At 32.1% G+C, this 15355-nt stretch overlaps 2 protein-coding genes and 1 non-coding gene across 4 annotated transcripts in view; 1 reads left to right on the top strand and 2 right to left on the bottom strand.

Annotated features, from left to right (window-relative positions):
• Positions 1 to 105: 105 nt before the first annotated feature.
• Positions 106 to 6485, bottom strand: LOC116776604 (NADH-ubiquinone oxidoreductase 49 kDa subunit). The gene is made up of 10 exons (XM_032669835.2): positions 6368 to 6485; positions 5990 to 6105; positions 4637 to 4746; positions 3990 to 4191; positions 3138 to 3325; positions 2492 to 2655; positions 1673 to 1792; positions 1073 to 1202; positions 648 to 793; positions 106 to 372 (listed from the first exon to the last, which is right to left on the bottom strand). Exons 1-10 carry the CDS (start codon positions 6460 to 6462, stop codon positions 243 to 245), a joined length of 1401 nt encoding a protein of 466 aa, XP_032525726.1. The 5' UTR covers positions 6463 to 6485; the 3' UTR covers positions 106 to 242.
• A 1987-nt stretch (positions 6486 to 8472) lies between these two features.
• The window catches only part of LOC116776537 (ankyrin repeat domain-containing protein 50), a 36477-nt gene continuing 29594 nt past the window's right edge, over positions 8473 to 15355 (top strand). For both annotated transcript variants that reach the window (XM_061525539.1, XM_061525538.1), the window contains exon 1: positions 8473 to 8899. The gene's annotated coding sequence lies outside the window, so the exon portion shown is untranslated. The remainder of the gene's footprint in view (positions 8900 to 15355) is intronic.
• Positions 13778 to 13857, bottom strand: Trnal-uag (transfer RNA leucine (anticodon UAG)). The gene has a single exon. It is a non-coding gene; the product is annotated as a tRNA-Leu (tRNA).

Genomic DNA, 15355 nt, shown 5'->3' with positions numbered 1-15355 from the left:
GCTGACACCTGATAATTTCAACTACCCTCAATTAATGGTTATTCAAACAGTAACAATCGCGCGGATATATATGTATATATATACAATAGAAAAATAAATAAAAACCACTTTTTTGCATTGATTTATTAGGGTATATTACAGCTGTATGGTACACTTTGCTCTACGGGAGAGGTTTCAAGTCGACTGTATATAATTTACTTCTTATCCTAGGTATGTTATCGATCTGCTATCTGCATGTCTGTCTATCGATCTATTTCTCCGAACACGACATCCAACGTTCCGATAATGGCCACTATGTCAGCCAACATGGAATTCTTCCCGATCTTCTCCAATGCAGCCAGATGAGCGAAGCCGGGGGCTTTGATCTTGCATCTACGGAAATAGAGAAACATTAGTACACAGCACAGGTTTAGTTGTTTACGAATTACAGCGCCATCTAGTGTCTGTGATACGTCAACATAGAACACAGCCCTAAGGCCTTGTTCATTGTGAGTACAGGAATGTTTGATTAGATCATGTTATATGTAATTCTTTTGTATAAACAACTTTATTGGAGAGTTTCATCGAGATCCGTTCAGGGGTACGAAGGCTCCACACACACATCCACCGTCATTAATATTCTCATCATGCTTGTATCACTTCATCACCTATAGGGTTTCGATCCTCCGTCAGATACAAGGTAGACACCAAACTCTCCCTTGGGTGCTTCTACGGCGGTGTACGTAGCGCCGGGGGGCACGGCGTACCCCTGGGTGAACAACTTGAAGTGGTGGATCAACGCCTCCATGGATGTCTGGGAATTAAACGAGAAAAATCCTCTGATAAATGTTTTCTTATCTTGATCACAGTTACTTCAGGTTAAACATGTTATACAGTTAAAATATATATATTATATTAAAATTATTATATCTAAGGGAGTCAGGACATAATAACTCAGTTTGAAAAGCGACTGAGAGGCCATATATCCGTTGTCATATGTACAAATCCGGCTCGTGTCGATGAGTCTTTCATTATATTTCATTGTATATATCTATGAGTGTGTGTGTGTGTGTGAGTGTGTGTGTATGTCCACCTTCATCTCCTCCCTGGAGGGCGGGGTGAGCTTGGCGTCGTCTGTCTTCACCTCTCCGGGCGGCATCTGGTTCAGGCACTGGTCTATGATGCGGAGCGACTGACGCATCTCCTCCACGCGGATCAGATACCTTTAAATACAAACGGCAATAAAAATTACCAAAATATATATAATACATGAGTGGCTCTCAGCTTCATAGATAAATATGAGAATTCCTTTTATTATAAAGAACTAAATATATATTACATACTATATAATGCATACATATATGTAGAGCTATATTTATACATCATATAATTTTGTATAAACAGACATTTAAATATATATATATATATATATATATATATTATGAATTTTTAGACACAGAAATAAAACATTTCGTTTAATAAAAATTGTTTAAAAATTAATGAGCGAAGCTAAGTTGTAGAGCTATTCTTAACTATTTACAACCAAGTACTGAATTCAATCTTTCTCAAGTAATGTGCCCCGGCTGAACTACATACTAAGCCATCCCGGTTAAATCAATTTTAACTGAAATTTTTAACTGAACTTAAGTTAATCCTATGTTATATATCTCTTGATACCTCCGTGCTCCCTCACCTGTCATAACAGTCGCCGTTGGTTCCAATGGGTACATCAAACTCGACCTTATCGTAAGCGTCATAAGGCTGAGTTTTTCTCAGATCCCACTTGATGCCGGACCCTCTCAGCATCACACCGCTGAAATCATCAAATAATAAGATACAGATATAAATTTCCATGGTCCTCAGCAGGATTTGAACTTGGGACCTTCTATCTCATAGATATATATATATACTAGCTCTTGCTCGCGACTTTGTCTGTTTTACTTTCAGAATTAGAAACGTATAGCTGACCGGGCGAACTGTATTCTTCCTTAAGGGCACTAAAGAAGATCTTGGATTTTATCAACCTATTTTATTTTCTTCTTCAATCGGATGAATAGTAACCTATGTTCTTTTCCTGGTTCTGAGCTATCTCCTCACCAATTTTCAGCGAGACCCGTACAGCGGTATATGTTATATATATATATATATATATATATATATAATTCTTTTTATTCATAACTAATTTGAGACCTGAGCACCGTACAATCGTACAACGAAACTAAGCCTTTCTCGCAACTATTATTTTTTATCTACCTTCTTGCCGACATTACATATTAGGTGTACGTTAAATTTAGTTTAGTCTAGACTACTTGCGATTTTATATTTTAAATGATACTAATATTTTTACCTACACGCTCCCGACGTCTCGGTTACTCTTCAGCAACCGTGACCACGGGACGAGCTGTGTATGTCTGTCAGTTGGTTTTGTTGTTTGTCATCTTCCGTCAACGATTCCTTAATTTCTCTGGCGTTCCGCTCAATATAAGAGAATTATCTTCTCCGATATACCGACCTGAAGCCGTAGTTGAGAGCGTCTTGTGCGGTCACCACCCCCACATCCTTGGTCCGCTGAACCCAGATCCTGTTGGTGGTGAGCACGTCCTCCACCTCGTCGAGCCGTTCGCCGAACTTGCTCGCGAACTCGTATATGTCATCCATCAGACCTAACGGCATATCCTGGAAAAAACAAGACCAGGAAAAAATTCAGCTTTGGGTGAAAATTTACAATTAAATACGGCCCATTGCAGCCTTTTCCGGGTCTGAAGAGTGATACGAGACACAGAAGAAAATGAACGTTGTGCAGATGTTCTTCGTTAGGTTAAAAAATTGGAGACCAAAAAAAAATTGCTCTCAAAGTGCGCAGACGAAATAAGTTTGGGAATCTATGGTCCATAGTAAAACAAATCGTAAACATATTTTCATTCATACCGAAGACTTGCGCTTAATATAAGTGTCTATCATCACTGCATACTCAGCGTGCCACGTTTCTCAACGAACTGCTGACTCTCCGTCTAGTGTGGGGATGGCATAGGCCAATATAACCATGCTTATCGCACACGTATTTTATTTTTCATTAAAAATATCTCAGTAGTGTAACAAATATTTTGTTTAAATGCTTCTTCTGGCAGAAGATTGTATAGAAGAATTCTGATACCAACCAAGGACACTCCTCCAGGTCGTATATAGGCCGCGTGCATCCTGGCGCCGCTGACTCTCTCGTAGAACTCCATCATCTTCTCTCTCTCCTCGAACAGCCAGAAGAACGGAGTGAGAGCACCCACATCCAGGGCGTGCGTCCCCACCGCCATTATGTGGTTCAGGATTCTGGTTATCTCAGCAAACAGAGCTGGAAATTTATATATATATGTTTAATTGATGTCTTCAACCTGGCAAGCCTCGTGAACACACTAAGCCATTACGATGAGGTATCTGTGCCATGTCAGCAGACGGCCTTCCTGTAAATCCCTCTCATCACATGTCAAGGAGGATATAATGAATCAGAAATCAACTGAACAAAAGACAACCATATCCCGTTTCTGTGGTAGCCACATCATACAGTGATCCCTTAAGAACTCTCAACACATCGCGGAAACTTGACAGGAACTGTGAAGATTTGGTCGAGTGTAACTTGTTTAACTTTAAAAAAACATTGTGTGAGCTTGTTTGAATGTCTGGCTGTATCGGGCAAGTCATGGCTTTGTTCTTTAATACAAAACTAGATAAATTATTTACCACACAGTTAGGGACTACAACTACTTTGGTCTCATCCATACCGACTACTTTGAGAATCTATTACTAAACGTTATATATATATGCTACTCAATTTACAAATTACATATATATAGGTAGAGAGGAGCTTGGATGGTGGAGATAGGGTCCCCTTAAAGCTACACCTGGGTCGCAAGTCCCAGGCACTGTTGAAGCTCCTCTCCCAGCAATGATAGACCCGGCACAAGCATGGTAAATCAATTGAATGATGAGAAGTTTAGTCTCTATATAAGCCAACTCACTTCTTATGTACTTGGCTCTGATGGGAGCTTCAATATTCAGCAGTTTCTCAACGGCCAGACTGTAACATTGTTCATTGCACATCATAGACACATAGTCCAGCCTGTCGAAGTAAGGCAACGCCTGGGTGTAGGTCTTGTACTCAATCAGCTTCTCCGTACCACGGTGAAGGAGACCAATGTGAGGATCAGCTCCGCGGACAGTCTGAAAGACAGTATATAGCACTAAAGAATTAGTTAATATTATAGTACATATATTATTTAATTATTTGAATGTCATATACTATTATTTCTTTACCCTAATAACCAGTTTGTTTATCAAACTAAATACTTACAGTTTTTCGCGTCTGCTACATATAAATATAACACATAACAAAGATTTATTAATGAAAACTCTGTAGTGTGAGTTAATATTAACATGGCCGACTTGTTGTAAGGATACTATTACGTCATGTTACAGTTAAAACTAAATATTTTTTCTAGGTGATCATAATTTTTGGTAATTCAAAGTTCATTGAACCCTTATGTGAAATGTCTGATTATAACTTTGAAAAATCATTAAGATGAATTCTCAAACTTTATATATATATATCCTATAATATTAAGTGATTAAATACACAATCCTATCTCCAATAACAAGGGTCATTCACCTCACCATCCAGTTCGAGTACGAGTCTCAACACACCGTGAGCAGCCGGGTGCTGCGGACCAAAGTTGAGGATCATGTTCTTGACCTGCTTTTCAGCTGGGGCCACAATACCTGGACAGGTGTGAGAGTGTTACTGACATTACGTCCCAGGTACAATTACACATTTGTTTTTCAATGTTCAGGGTTACTTCCAGTAGTCTTACAAATTGGCTGAAGCCAGCATTTAGTTTTCAAATACAGGTCGATACTTAAATGTTGCCATCACAAAATTACAATGGTTCAGTATTATTCTAAGGATATATTATAATTAGTACGGCACAGATGGCGCCACTTGTAACCCTTGTCAGCCCACACTAAGCACATGCACCGGTTTTTGTGTGATAGTTAATATTATAGGATAAGATTTGTTTACTCTGCAAGTGCCGCACTAATCATAATACCGGACCTATGTTGACTTTGTGACGGCAATGTTTAAGTATTAACTTGTATTTGAAGGTAGTACTAGTACTAGTACTGGCTTCAGCCATTTTGTAGGATGTTTCTAGAATAGATTCCGAACATTAAGAGTCAATACCGAGACTGTATCTTAAGAGTATTATTACCGGAGACTGTGAGTATTGGGTTTGATATTGGGTTTGATACAGAAACTGATAGTAATATGGCTGTATTGGTTTTATATGTGACTATTAAGGTATCTCTAGCCAAATAGTTATTTACTCTTATAATAGTTATTTTCTCTTCCTCCTAGATTTCACCAAAAAATAGTCTTTATCTAATGAGATCTAAGACTTTCGAGAGTTTTATTCATTTAAATGAAACTAATATTATTCGGATATACTATGCGAGCTTTATTTTTGTAAAAAACTACATACTCCCGACGTTTCTGTTACTTTTCAGCGACCGTGATGACGGGCAGACACAAGTGAATGTCTGTCAGTTGGTCCTGTTATTTGTCATCTACCGCCATCTTCATAGTATTTATAATTTTTTTTGTTAATAATATATTTATTTATATATATATATAAGTCATATACAAAGATATGACTGAATATAGACTCGGCTTACCTGAATGATGTTTTTTCTATTGTACTTGGTATTTGAGATATTCAAAGAGAATAGGTTATTAAATAAATTTCCACCCATATTAACTTGCAATTTATGTCTTATTTTACCTTATAATGCAATATAATTTAAAGTATTATAAAGAGAGAAAATGTTAATTATAACAATGTAAGGTTTTTTATGAACAGGAGTATATATAATAACATTATGAGGCACTAATATTCATTGATCACTTGATTCTAACACAGACAATTTACGTCCTTTCGTAGGTAAAGATATTCAATATTCTTACTATTGTAAGGTGGGTGCTTCATGAGTTCAGGTCTGCCATCGGAGTACAACACGGCGCCCTCAAACTGCTTAATGAAGTCTTCGTCTGGCATCCAACGGTGGGCATTTCTTTGAGAGCTAATGATATAAAAATATGTGACAGTTTGAAGTTGCGCAAAAATACTACGACTTTGTCAAATTTTGTCGAGACAAATATGATGATAATTTAGAAAATAGATTATATAATTACGTTTAAATAAAAGGAAACTATAACAACAATAACATTGATACTACGTCTTATAACCTATAAGTTATAATAGTAGAAAGTTACATAATTTTTTTGTTCAGTTTTTAACACTATTTAGATTGTTTACGATATTTTTATTATAAAACTACTCACTTGGCATTGTAAACTCCTGGTAAATTTGCCAGTAAGGCTCTGTTGGCACCCAATTTTGCGGTTTTCCGCAGCAAAACATTTACCAGCGAAACCATTTTCTCTGAAACTGCGTTCCGTTCTGTACAAGAGGAACAATAATATTATAAAAAAATTGACGTTAACTTCAAACATTTTGTATTCGGGAAAGATTGTAGTAACGATGTGGTATTTATAAATTTCATTAAATATTATTAAAAAAAACTTATGTGTTATAATTACATTTGGTTATATTTATAAAAAAATTCTTCTTCATACTATTTTTAAAATATTTATACTATAAAATATTGCATAAAACGGTACGCAGCTGTCAATACATACACTCCATTAAAGTATTCCTTATGACATTAGCATTAAGAGTCAACTCTGAATATTCGTCTTATTAAAAATCTTTAATTTCGTGAACCACTTGTGTTAAACTTGTGTTAAAATTACCTGTAAAAGTTATCACAAAATTTTAGGGTATATTCTTACTTGGGCTGTTTTACTTTTCATTTAATTCAAACAAATTAGATAGATAATTCAGTAATAACTTACTTTCCAACAGTCATATAAACGGAGTAAACATTGTGGTGATGTTTCTATAATAAAATTATTTATTTGTATTTGAAATAATAATATTGTGTATTTAATTGACACATATATTTTTCGGATAAACTACGCGTGATTTATTTTTGTAGAAAACTACATACTCCCGACGTTTCGGTTACTTTTCAGCAACCGTGATCACAAAAATAGATCACGCGTAGTTTATCCGAAAAATATTAGTTTCAATTAAATGAATAAAACTCGCGAAAATCTTTGATCTCATTAATATTGTGTATGTTTAAATGTTAATATTTATCAACATTTCGGTAGTTCCTTCCCTTTTAGAGATTAATTTTATTTTAATTGATCAAATTTCATTAGCGTTTCATAGTAACCAATTTATGCTAAGTGGAAAGTCATTTAATTTATACTTAATTTATTCGAAAGTTTTCTTAAAAATCAAATTGAGGTATTTTCACTTAAAATTTTGAATTGAACCGTTAATTCAACCGTCCATTCAAGTGTGCTTTAATGTTAAAATGGATATGTGTACTGGTACAAAAATTAAGAGAGGGAAAACTGAGAAATAATATATGTATATATGTGCAAAATTATCACAGTTTCTCTAATTGTAATTAGTATTATTTTAATTATTATATTACCGTATAAATTTTCTCTTTATTATGATACGATAATCTTGTACTACGATATTACTGGTTTGAAAGCCAATTTAAATGAAAGTATTTTTAAAAAATAGTTTCTAAATTGACAGCCTCTTTTGTCAATGAAACAATGACAGTGACATTTTTTATTTTTATGCTATGGCTAAGGCAATATGTGATATTTTAAAAATAATCCAGTGCAAATTAAGCCCTGGCATTACAAAATAGGCAACATTTGTAGTGACAATTAATTGTCTACCAAAAAATTCATAGACAAAAAGTATATATATTGATTTTATGTAACATGTTTAATAAATTAGAGTACAAAGTTTTTGGTGAGATCAGAAAAAACTTCATTTAAAATCCATCTAGACAAGACTATTGTTAAATAAAAATAATAAAAAAAAATAAAAAAATCGTATAATCGAACTATTGAACATTAAAAAAAAATATTCCACAGTTCCAATGTAAATGAAGCCATAGCGTTCAAAATTGATATTTAGTTTGTTTATTATATATCATTTATCGAAACTTAAAAACATTAAGTTAAATGTCAAATTTTAACTCACAATGGGCAAAAAATTAATGCTATACTGTAGTGTGATATAATTGTATTTATTTTTAATCGATTTATAGAATACAGAAATAAAAAAAAAGTATACACTATTATTTATATTATAAAATTATAACCTACGATAATAAAAATAATGCTTGTTTAAAGTCTTAAAGATGTTGGTAAATTTCTGAAACCATTTTATCGTTTTATAAACATAATATATTTGTTTTATTAATTCTTATTTAATTATAATTTATTTTTGTAACTGGCATTAATAGTACATGGTAAATGTCATTCTAGCATTACCGATAGCAACACTAGACCAGTAGCTTTTTCACTCTCCTCTGAGAGCTGTATGTTCTGTTGTGCATTATATATCTATTTTATATATGTTCAATAAATTCTCAATAAAACAGTAATCAATCTCAAATAGATAATCTACTGCGTCCCCATTGATAAATGCCATCCCATAAACACTATATATATTATGATTTTATATGTGTTACTCTCTATACAGATTTACTTATAACTTATAACACTTGGACGCATTACTTTTAACATGTGATTTACTAATGTAAATAGTTTATTTTAATAACGAAATGGACGTGAAAGTTATCGTGGGTGCGAAGTGATGTGATAACACTGGTGCAATCAGGATTCCTGCAACCAGTGCAGTGCTGATTTTTTTTTTAATTTCTTTTTGACGTTCAAACACTTGTCATCGCAGTATTTGCTCGAGCTTAAAAAAAAGTAAGTAGTTTTAAATATCGAACTCTATGAAATTATATAAATACAGCTGTTATATGGGAATTATCGGCATTATGATTTAGAACGACCTACGGCCAACATCTGCTTTCAACATGGCATGACTCATACCTATAAAGTTTTCATTTTATTGTTTTTGTTTACACAAACGATAATTTAGCGCCGCTACTGTATTAATTAGGGTCAATTAACACTGAAATTGGCTGAAATTATATATTTACTATAAACATTTAAATAATATTTGTATTAATTAAACATACGCTTAGTAAGCAAAACACGTCGTTTAGTATTATGGAGATGCCAACAATACCTTATCTTAATCTTAAGTACATTGAATTAGGAACTAATTATAATATTCATTAAACTTAATACGTTGTCTGTTTAATATTAAAATTGTACTTCCATATTTTTTGCGCAATAAAATTATATGTGGAATAAGTTTTTTGCAAAATTAAAATATTATCTATGGATGTATATTTTAAGTAAGATGTATTAAATCCAACAAGAGCTAATTATAAATTTGATGTAATAAAAACTCGAGAATATTAATTAACAATGCCGTTTCATTATTCATAATATTTCGTAACATTCACTTCATACAATGCTCAATAAATTCTTACGAATACAAAATATTCTTAACGTCCCAGAACAAAAAAACTAAAATGGCGTTTATATCAAGTACGGGTGTAATTAATGTTTTGAAAGACTGTGGCATATTTATATATATATACTGTGCTATGTTAGTGATTTTTTTTCACAAGTCACAGAGTATATAAGGATCTGCATTACATAAAGTAGGTTTGTATATAAAAGTAGTTTGTTTGTAAGTAAAAAAATGTCTATTGTTCTACTTGTGAGATGAGATGTGTGTATATTCTTGGCTTTCTTCAGAAGAATATCCTTAATTCTCATTACTAACACTGTTATGAGTTTTTATTTGATTTCTTGAGAATTGCGGATCGGATCTTGATTTTGTGACGATAGAAGTATCTTGACATAATGCCCTTCGAATAAAATAACAACAATTTTGAAAATCATAGTCGTAGTAGCGTCGAATTGAGAACATCATCTTTATTGAAATTGGTCAAAAGTGGCCGAACTTATTTTTTATGATTTTACTTATCTGGGAGTGAAATTCCTGTCAGTATCAAAGGTTCCAAGAATTAGATGAAACAAACAGATAGACGGACAAAAATTAAAAAAATATGCATTTTATTCAGGTATCATAATATATATTTTCATATATGTTAAGTAAAAAGCTGTTAATATGAAATAGCAAACAGACAGAACAATTTATTTTTTTTGTAGTTCTAAAATAAATTTTTCTTAACTATGCTAAATTTTTTGGCTATCTTCGGTTCAAAATGATAAATGTATTTTTTTTTTACATCAGACTGCAACAAATAAAATTAATGAATAGTGATGTATTGATTGGCTTAAGTCGTGGTGGCCTGGAGGTTAAAGGCCCGCCTCTCATATGTGAGGGCGCGGGTTCGAAACCTGGCAATCTTTTCTGAATCATATTTACTTTTTAAGAGTATTTAGACACCACTGACAGACAGTGAGGGAGAACATTGTGAGGAAACCTGGACTTATAATATCAAATTATTAGTTTGTAATCAAAAACCCGTCATTGAGCAAGTGTGGTGATTAATGCTCTTACCTTCTCTATGTGAGAAGAGGCCTTTGCTTAGCAGTGGGCTCCAATAGGCTGATGATGATGATGATAATTGGTTTGAAATGTTATGAAATTAGGTTCAGTTTTATTATTCTTTCACCAATAATTAATTTATTTTGTATGATTTGTCTTTTAATTAAACTATGACTTCATTAATTTTGGATTTTATAACCACAGATTATACAAAATTCATCACAGTTTCATAAAAGATGTTAAGTATGTAACACATTTATTTGTATAGAAATAGAAATCATTTTTTAATGTTAACAAACCACATTTTAAAATTGCTAAAATTTATAAACAGACAAACTCTTTAAATGTATGTTTTTTCATATATATGTGTATAGTTAACCGAGAAGTAATTCTAATTATCTTAGTAAGTTAGTTTACTGATAGGATATTATAACCCATTGTTAACTTGAAGAATGCTTAAACAATTTCGCACGGCGCTGTGGGAGTTGTCACAGATTATAAATTTCTCAATCTGTCATTAAATTATTTTATAATAACTTCTTATATAAATGTGATTTTCACACAATCTTATCAGTATCATTATGATAAGTTTCATAATACTAAACAGTGATTTCTATTTTGACATACATTAATCTCAAATGATAATGTCAACTTAGTATGCGTGATTGACAGGGAACTGTCTGTTTGTAGTTCAATGTAAACCGATGGTAAGTATGTTTGATATGAGTTAATTCTTAATGAATCATCTCAAATGTATTTTATGTATCTTAGTCATAGCATCAAAGTTCAGTCACTATTAATATTAGCCTTATGGTAATATTTCTCGTAATATTTGTATTAATTTTCATTAGAAGAGATATAAAAAGTAAATCTCTCTACAAACTACCATAAGACTTGGGACTGTCCCGAACTAACATCAATTCATTCTTGGAATTTACTTCAAAGGCCCAGCCCTAGTATGTTCGTTTCAAATATGGTTAGGTAGAGAGAGGAGCATGGACGGTGGAGGTGAGCGTTTAACGCGTTAGATAGGGGCCGCTTAAACCTTCACATGGGTCGCAAGTCCCAGATACTGTTGAAGCTCCTCTCCCTGCAACGCGATGGACCCGGCATCCGCACGGTCAATCCATTGAATGAGTCGAAGTTTTGTCTCCATGTCGTTTCGCCTTTATTTAACCTCTTTGTCTTTTTTTATTTATATAATATAATTTCTAACTATTCCTTACAATGGTCCTCTATAACAAAATATTATTGTAATATCATTATATATGTGATTATTGTAATATTTGTTTCGAAGATTTTGCTTTTTTTTTATAATTAAGTGAAAGCAAAAGAGAGGAAGTAAAACGCGTCTGGAATATTCTATATTAGATCGAGTTTATTTACTTGCTTCGTTCGTTTTTTCTCTTTTGAGCTAGGGGAGTCCGACTCGAGGGCCCTACAGCAATGCGGTATAAATTTTTTATATCATGATATATATTTTTTATAATAATAATAAAAAAACTAAGGAATTTTCTTTTAAAATGTTTCCTTTTTTTTGTTTAAGTTCAGAATTTTACGGTACTCTACAGTAATGCGAATGCTATTAATAGTTACTGTATTTAATTTAATTTTAATAAAGAAATAAACTCATTTATTATATTTATTTTGAATGAATCGATAAAATACAAATCTCTTTGTGGTATTAACCTAACATTAGCTTGGATGTTTTTAAATCTCATGTAAAAAAACGAAGCTAAATAAAATTTAAAAGCGATTGGTTCAACTTAAGGCTGATGAAATAAGCTATTAAGCAGCTAGACTTAGCTTGAACTTGCATCAAGTAATGCTTGGAGTAATTAAGATTGAATTTATTGGAAGTCGTTTGAAGTTAAAATATTTTTTTTTTAATCATATCATAGTGATTGAACATGTTGTTCTGATAACCGTAAATATCGTAAACTTTTTTAAAATTCCGTTCTGAATTTTTACTGTTAAAGTTTATAAATTCGGAAATATTTATGTCTAAAAATTAAATAATTAATTGTGGATGAAAACTATACAAGAACGTTTTTATGAATATTAATATATGAAGGAAAAACGGGAAACAGGTAAATATAGATCATAATTATATTATAAGTGTAATTGCAATATATTTTTTATGCTATGGCTTCATTAACACTGGAATTGTTCAATATTTTGACATTTACAACGGTTTTATTCGTTGACAAATTTTATTTAAATGGTATGGAGAAAACACGAAAGGGTTTGTTTAATGGACTAATGTTGTTATTTTTATAAGACTAGATATATTTTTACCAAAACCTAGAGCAACAAAACATACGTAAATTATAATCTAAGCAATACGTTTGTTCTTACTGAATTTGAACTACGATAAATCTATTTTGCTTCGGATGACGTAATAGCGACATGTCAGAATGTTTTTTTTTTTAATTTTCTCCGTCAAAGGTTAATTATATACAGTCGAATTAACAATATTCTATTTTCGATAACGGTCAAAGAAGGTGCTATATATTTAAATACGCTATACATGTACCCTTGAAGCGTCAATGTCCGTTTATCACAGCCAGAGGAAGCGAGCTATAATTATTGCACGAGGTTATTGTAAATCACTTCAACTTCCGCGAGTTGGGAAAATGTGATTTTATCGACATCGATAAATTTTTCAACGACGTCGTAAAAATTATATGAAAAAAATTGTGATTTAGAAATTCCTTTCGAGTTCTAATCAGTACCTGTGCGTTTAAAAAATTTAATAATATTAAGTTTTTATTAGGAAACTGCATAATGTTTTTTTTTACATACATTAAATTTCTGTTTAATTACGGCAAGCCTCATGGTCGTATATATATATTAACGTGTAAATTAATATGTTTTAATAAATGTATATATCATTATGCCTTTCCTAAATTAAACCTTTGCGGTCACTTCAATGACTTATCCTTTCATTATTTTTCGCTGATAGTAGTTACATTAGTCTATTAATGTGTTATATTAACGAGAAATTAGGCAATGAGATAGAAATTCATTATAATTATCATCAATGTATGATTTCTACTGGTAGAGTATATAATAGTACGCCTCTTGCTTGATGCTTTTCAAAAATCTACTTTTAGGAAAAAATATCTCAAATGTATTTATATTAAGTAAATAAAAGAAAAAAAATAAGTATTTATCAATTTTAAAAATTGAAAAAAAGTCAAAAAAGCTTTTGACAGCGGTGGGATTCGAACCCACGCCCTTTCGGACTGGTGCCTAAAACCAGCGCCTTAGACCGCTCGGCCACGCTGCCTTATGAATGCCAATTTGAAATTATGATAGTCAAACAACTATACTATTTGGAATAACTATTTAAAAATATACTTGTATATTAATTTGAATCGTATGACGATAAAAAATAATATGTTTATAATTAAATCTCATTATAATAGTAGCTGATATATCGTTACGTGTAATGGATAGTAACACACTATTGATCCTATCGAAGCCCTTGATAAAATACTCTCAGGCTTAGTCTAGCTTACGAGTGCTTGAAATGCCAACCCCAGTAATATACGCTTCGTTTTTTATCGCACAACCCTTTACGCTATGTTTTGCCCGCGGCTTCACTTTAAAATTTGATTAAAAAAATTGCCCGAGACCAGTTTGTGTACTGAAACGTTAAAGCTTTTATTTTATTACGTATTTTGTTATTTGATGATAATTCAGATTAGCTAAAAAAAATAAATACTAATAAAACAACCGTTCAGAAATTTTGCTGACAGATAATAAATCAGGAACTTGTAGAAATTAAATTGAATCGTTTCTTTTCGTTTTAATATCTTTTTAACACATACTTGAGGCAGACATATTTAATTTTATCGTTTAAAAAAACTTTTTGAGGTCTGTTTTATATTCATACAAATTTTTGGATTGAATTATTATGTTGTATATGTTCTTATGGGCAATACTAGATTATAATTAATTGATTATTTCAACTTGAATAGCACAATAGAAATGTCGTTGTTTGACATTAAGTGACACACACACACACACACGTATTATATGTGTGTGTCAGAGACGTGGTAGTGTGTGTGATGTGTATCATATAATATACTAGGTACAAGCCTCGGCTTCGCACGGGCTCTTTACGAAATATATAAAATAGCCTATTTAATTTTGAGAATTATTAAACTTATATTATGATAACATTGAAATTTAAAAAGCAATTTACAGATACTGGTGTAGGCTTGAGAACTAAGTAATTTATTTAAGACTTAATACCGTATTTATGTAAATAGCTTTCCAATAAACGCTTTAGGAATGCCAATTTTTAAAAGTTGTAAAATGGATATAGTATGCTGTCCTTTGAAGTATAGACATATGCCACCGCGGACTTTTCTTTAGACCTATATAAGACACACAATTCCACCATATATTATTTTGTTATATCTCAAAGACTTAAGGCAGCGTTTTCGTTAAAAGCTCTCAGATGGCTCTTGTTTCCTCGACATCTCCAACAAATATCGTTAATGTACACACAAGTAAATACAAAAACTTAACAAATTATATACTTTAACCTTCCTCGAGAATCACGCTATCGAGTGGTGATAACTGTTTGATAATCGGTGAGTAGTTTTGCCGTTTATCGCGAACAGACAGACAGACAGACTTTGTTGCGGCGACTTGTTTGCGGCGAGGGACTTTGTTTTATAATATGTATTGATTATAAATACATTATATATATTTACGGATTTCTTCTTCAAATAAACTTATATGGAGTTATATTACTTCAGATATGAGGTTGTTAT

The sequence above is a fragment of the Danaus plexippus genome, chromosome 30 (assembly GCF_018135715.1).
Source record: "Danaus plexippus chromosome 30, MEX_DaPlex, whole genome shotgun sequence".
In the NCBI taxonomy this organism is placed as follows: domain Eukaryota; kingdom Metazoa; phylum Arthropoda; class Insecta; order Lepidoptera; family Nymphalidae; genus Danaus; species Danaus plexippus.
The sequence above is the reverse complement of the archived record's forward strand: the minus strand, read 5'-3'. Positions and strand labels throughout refer to the sequence as shown.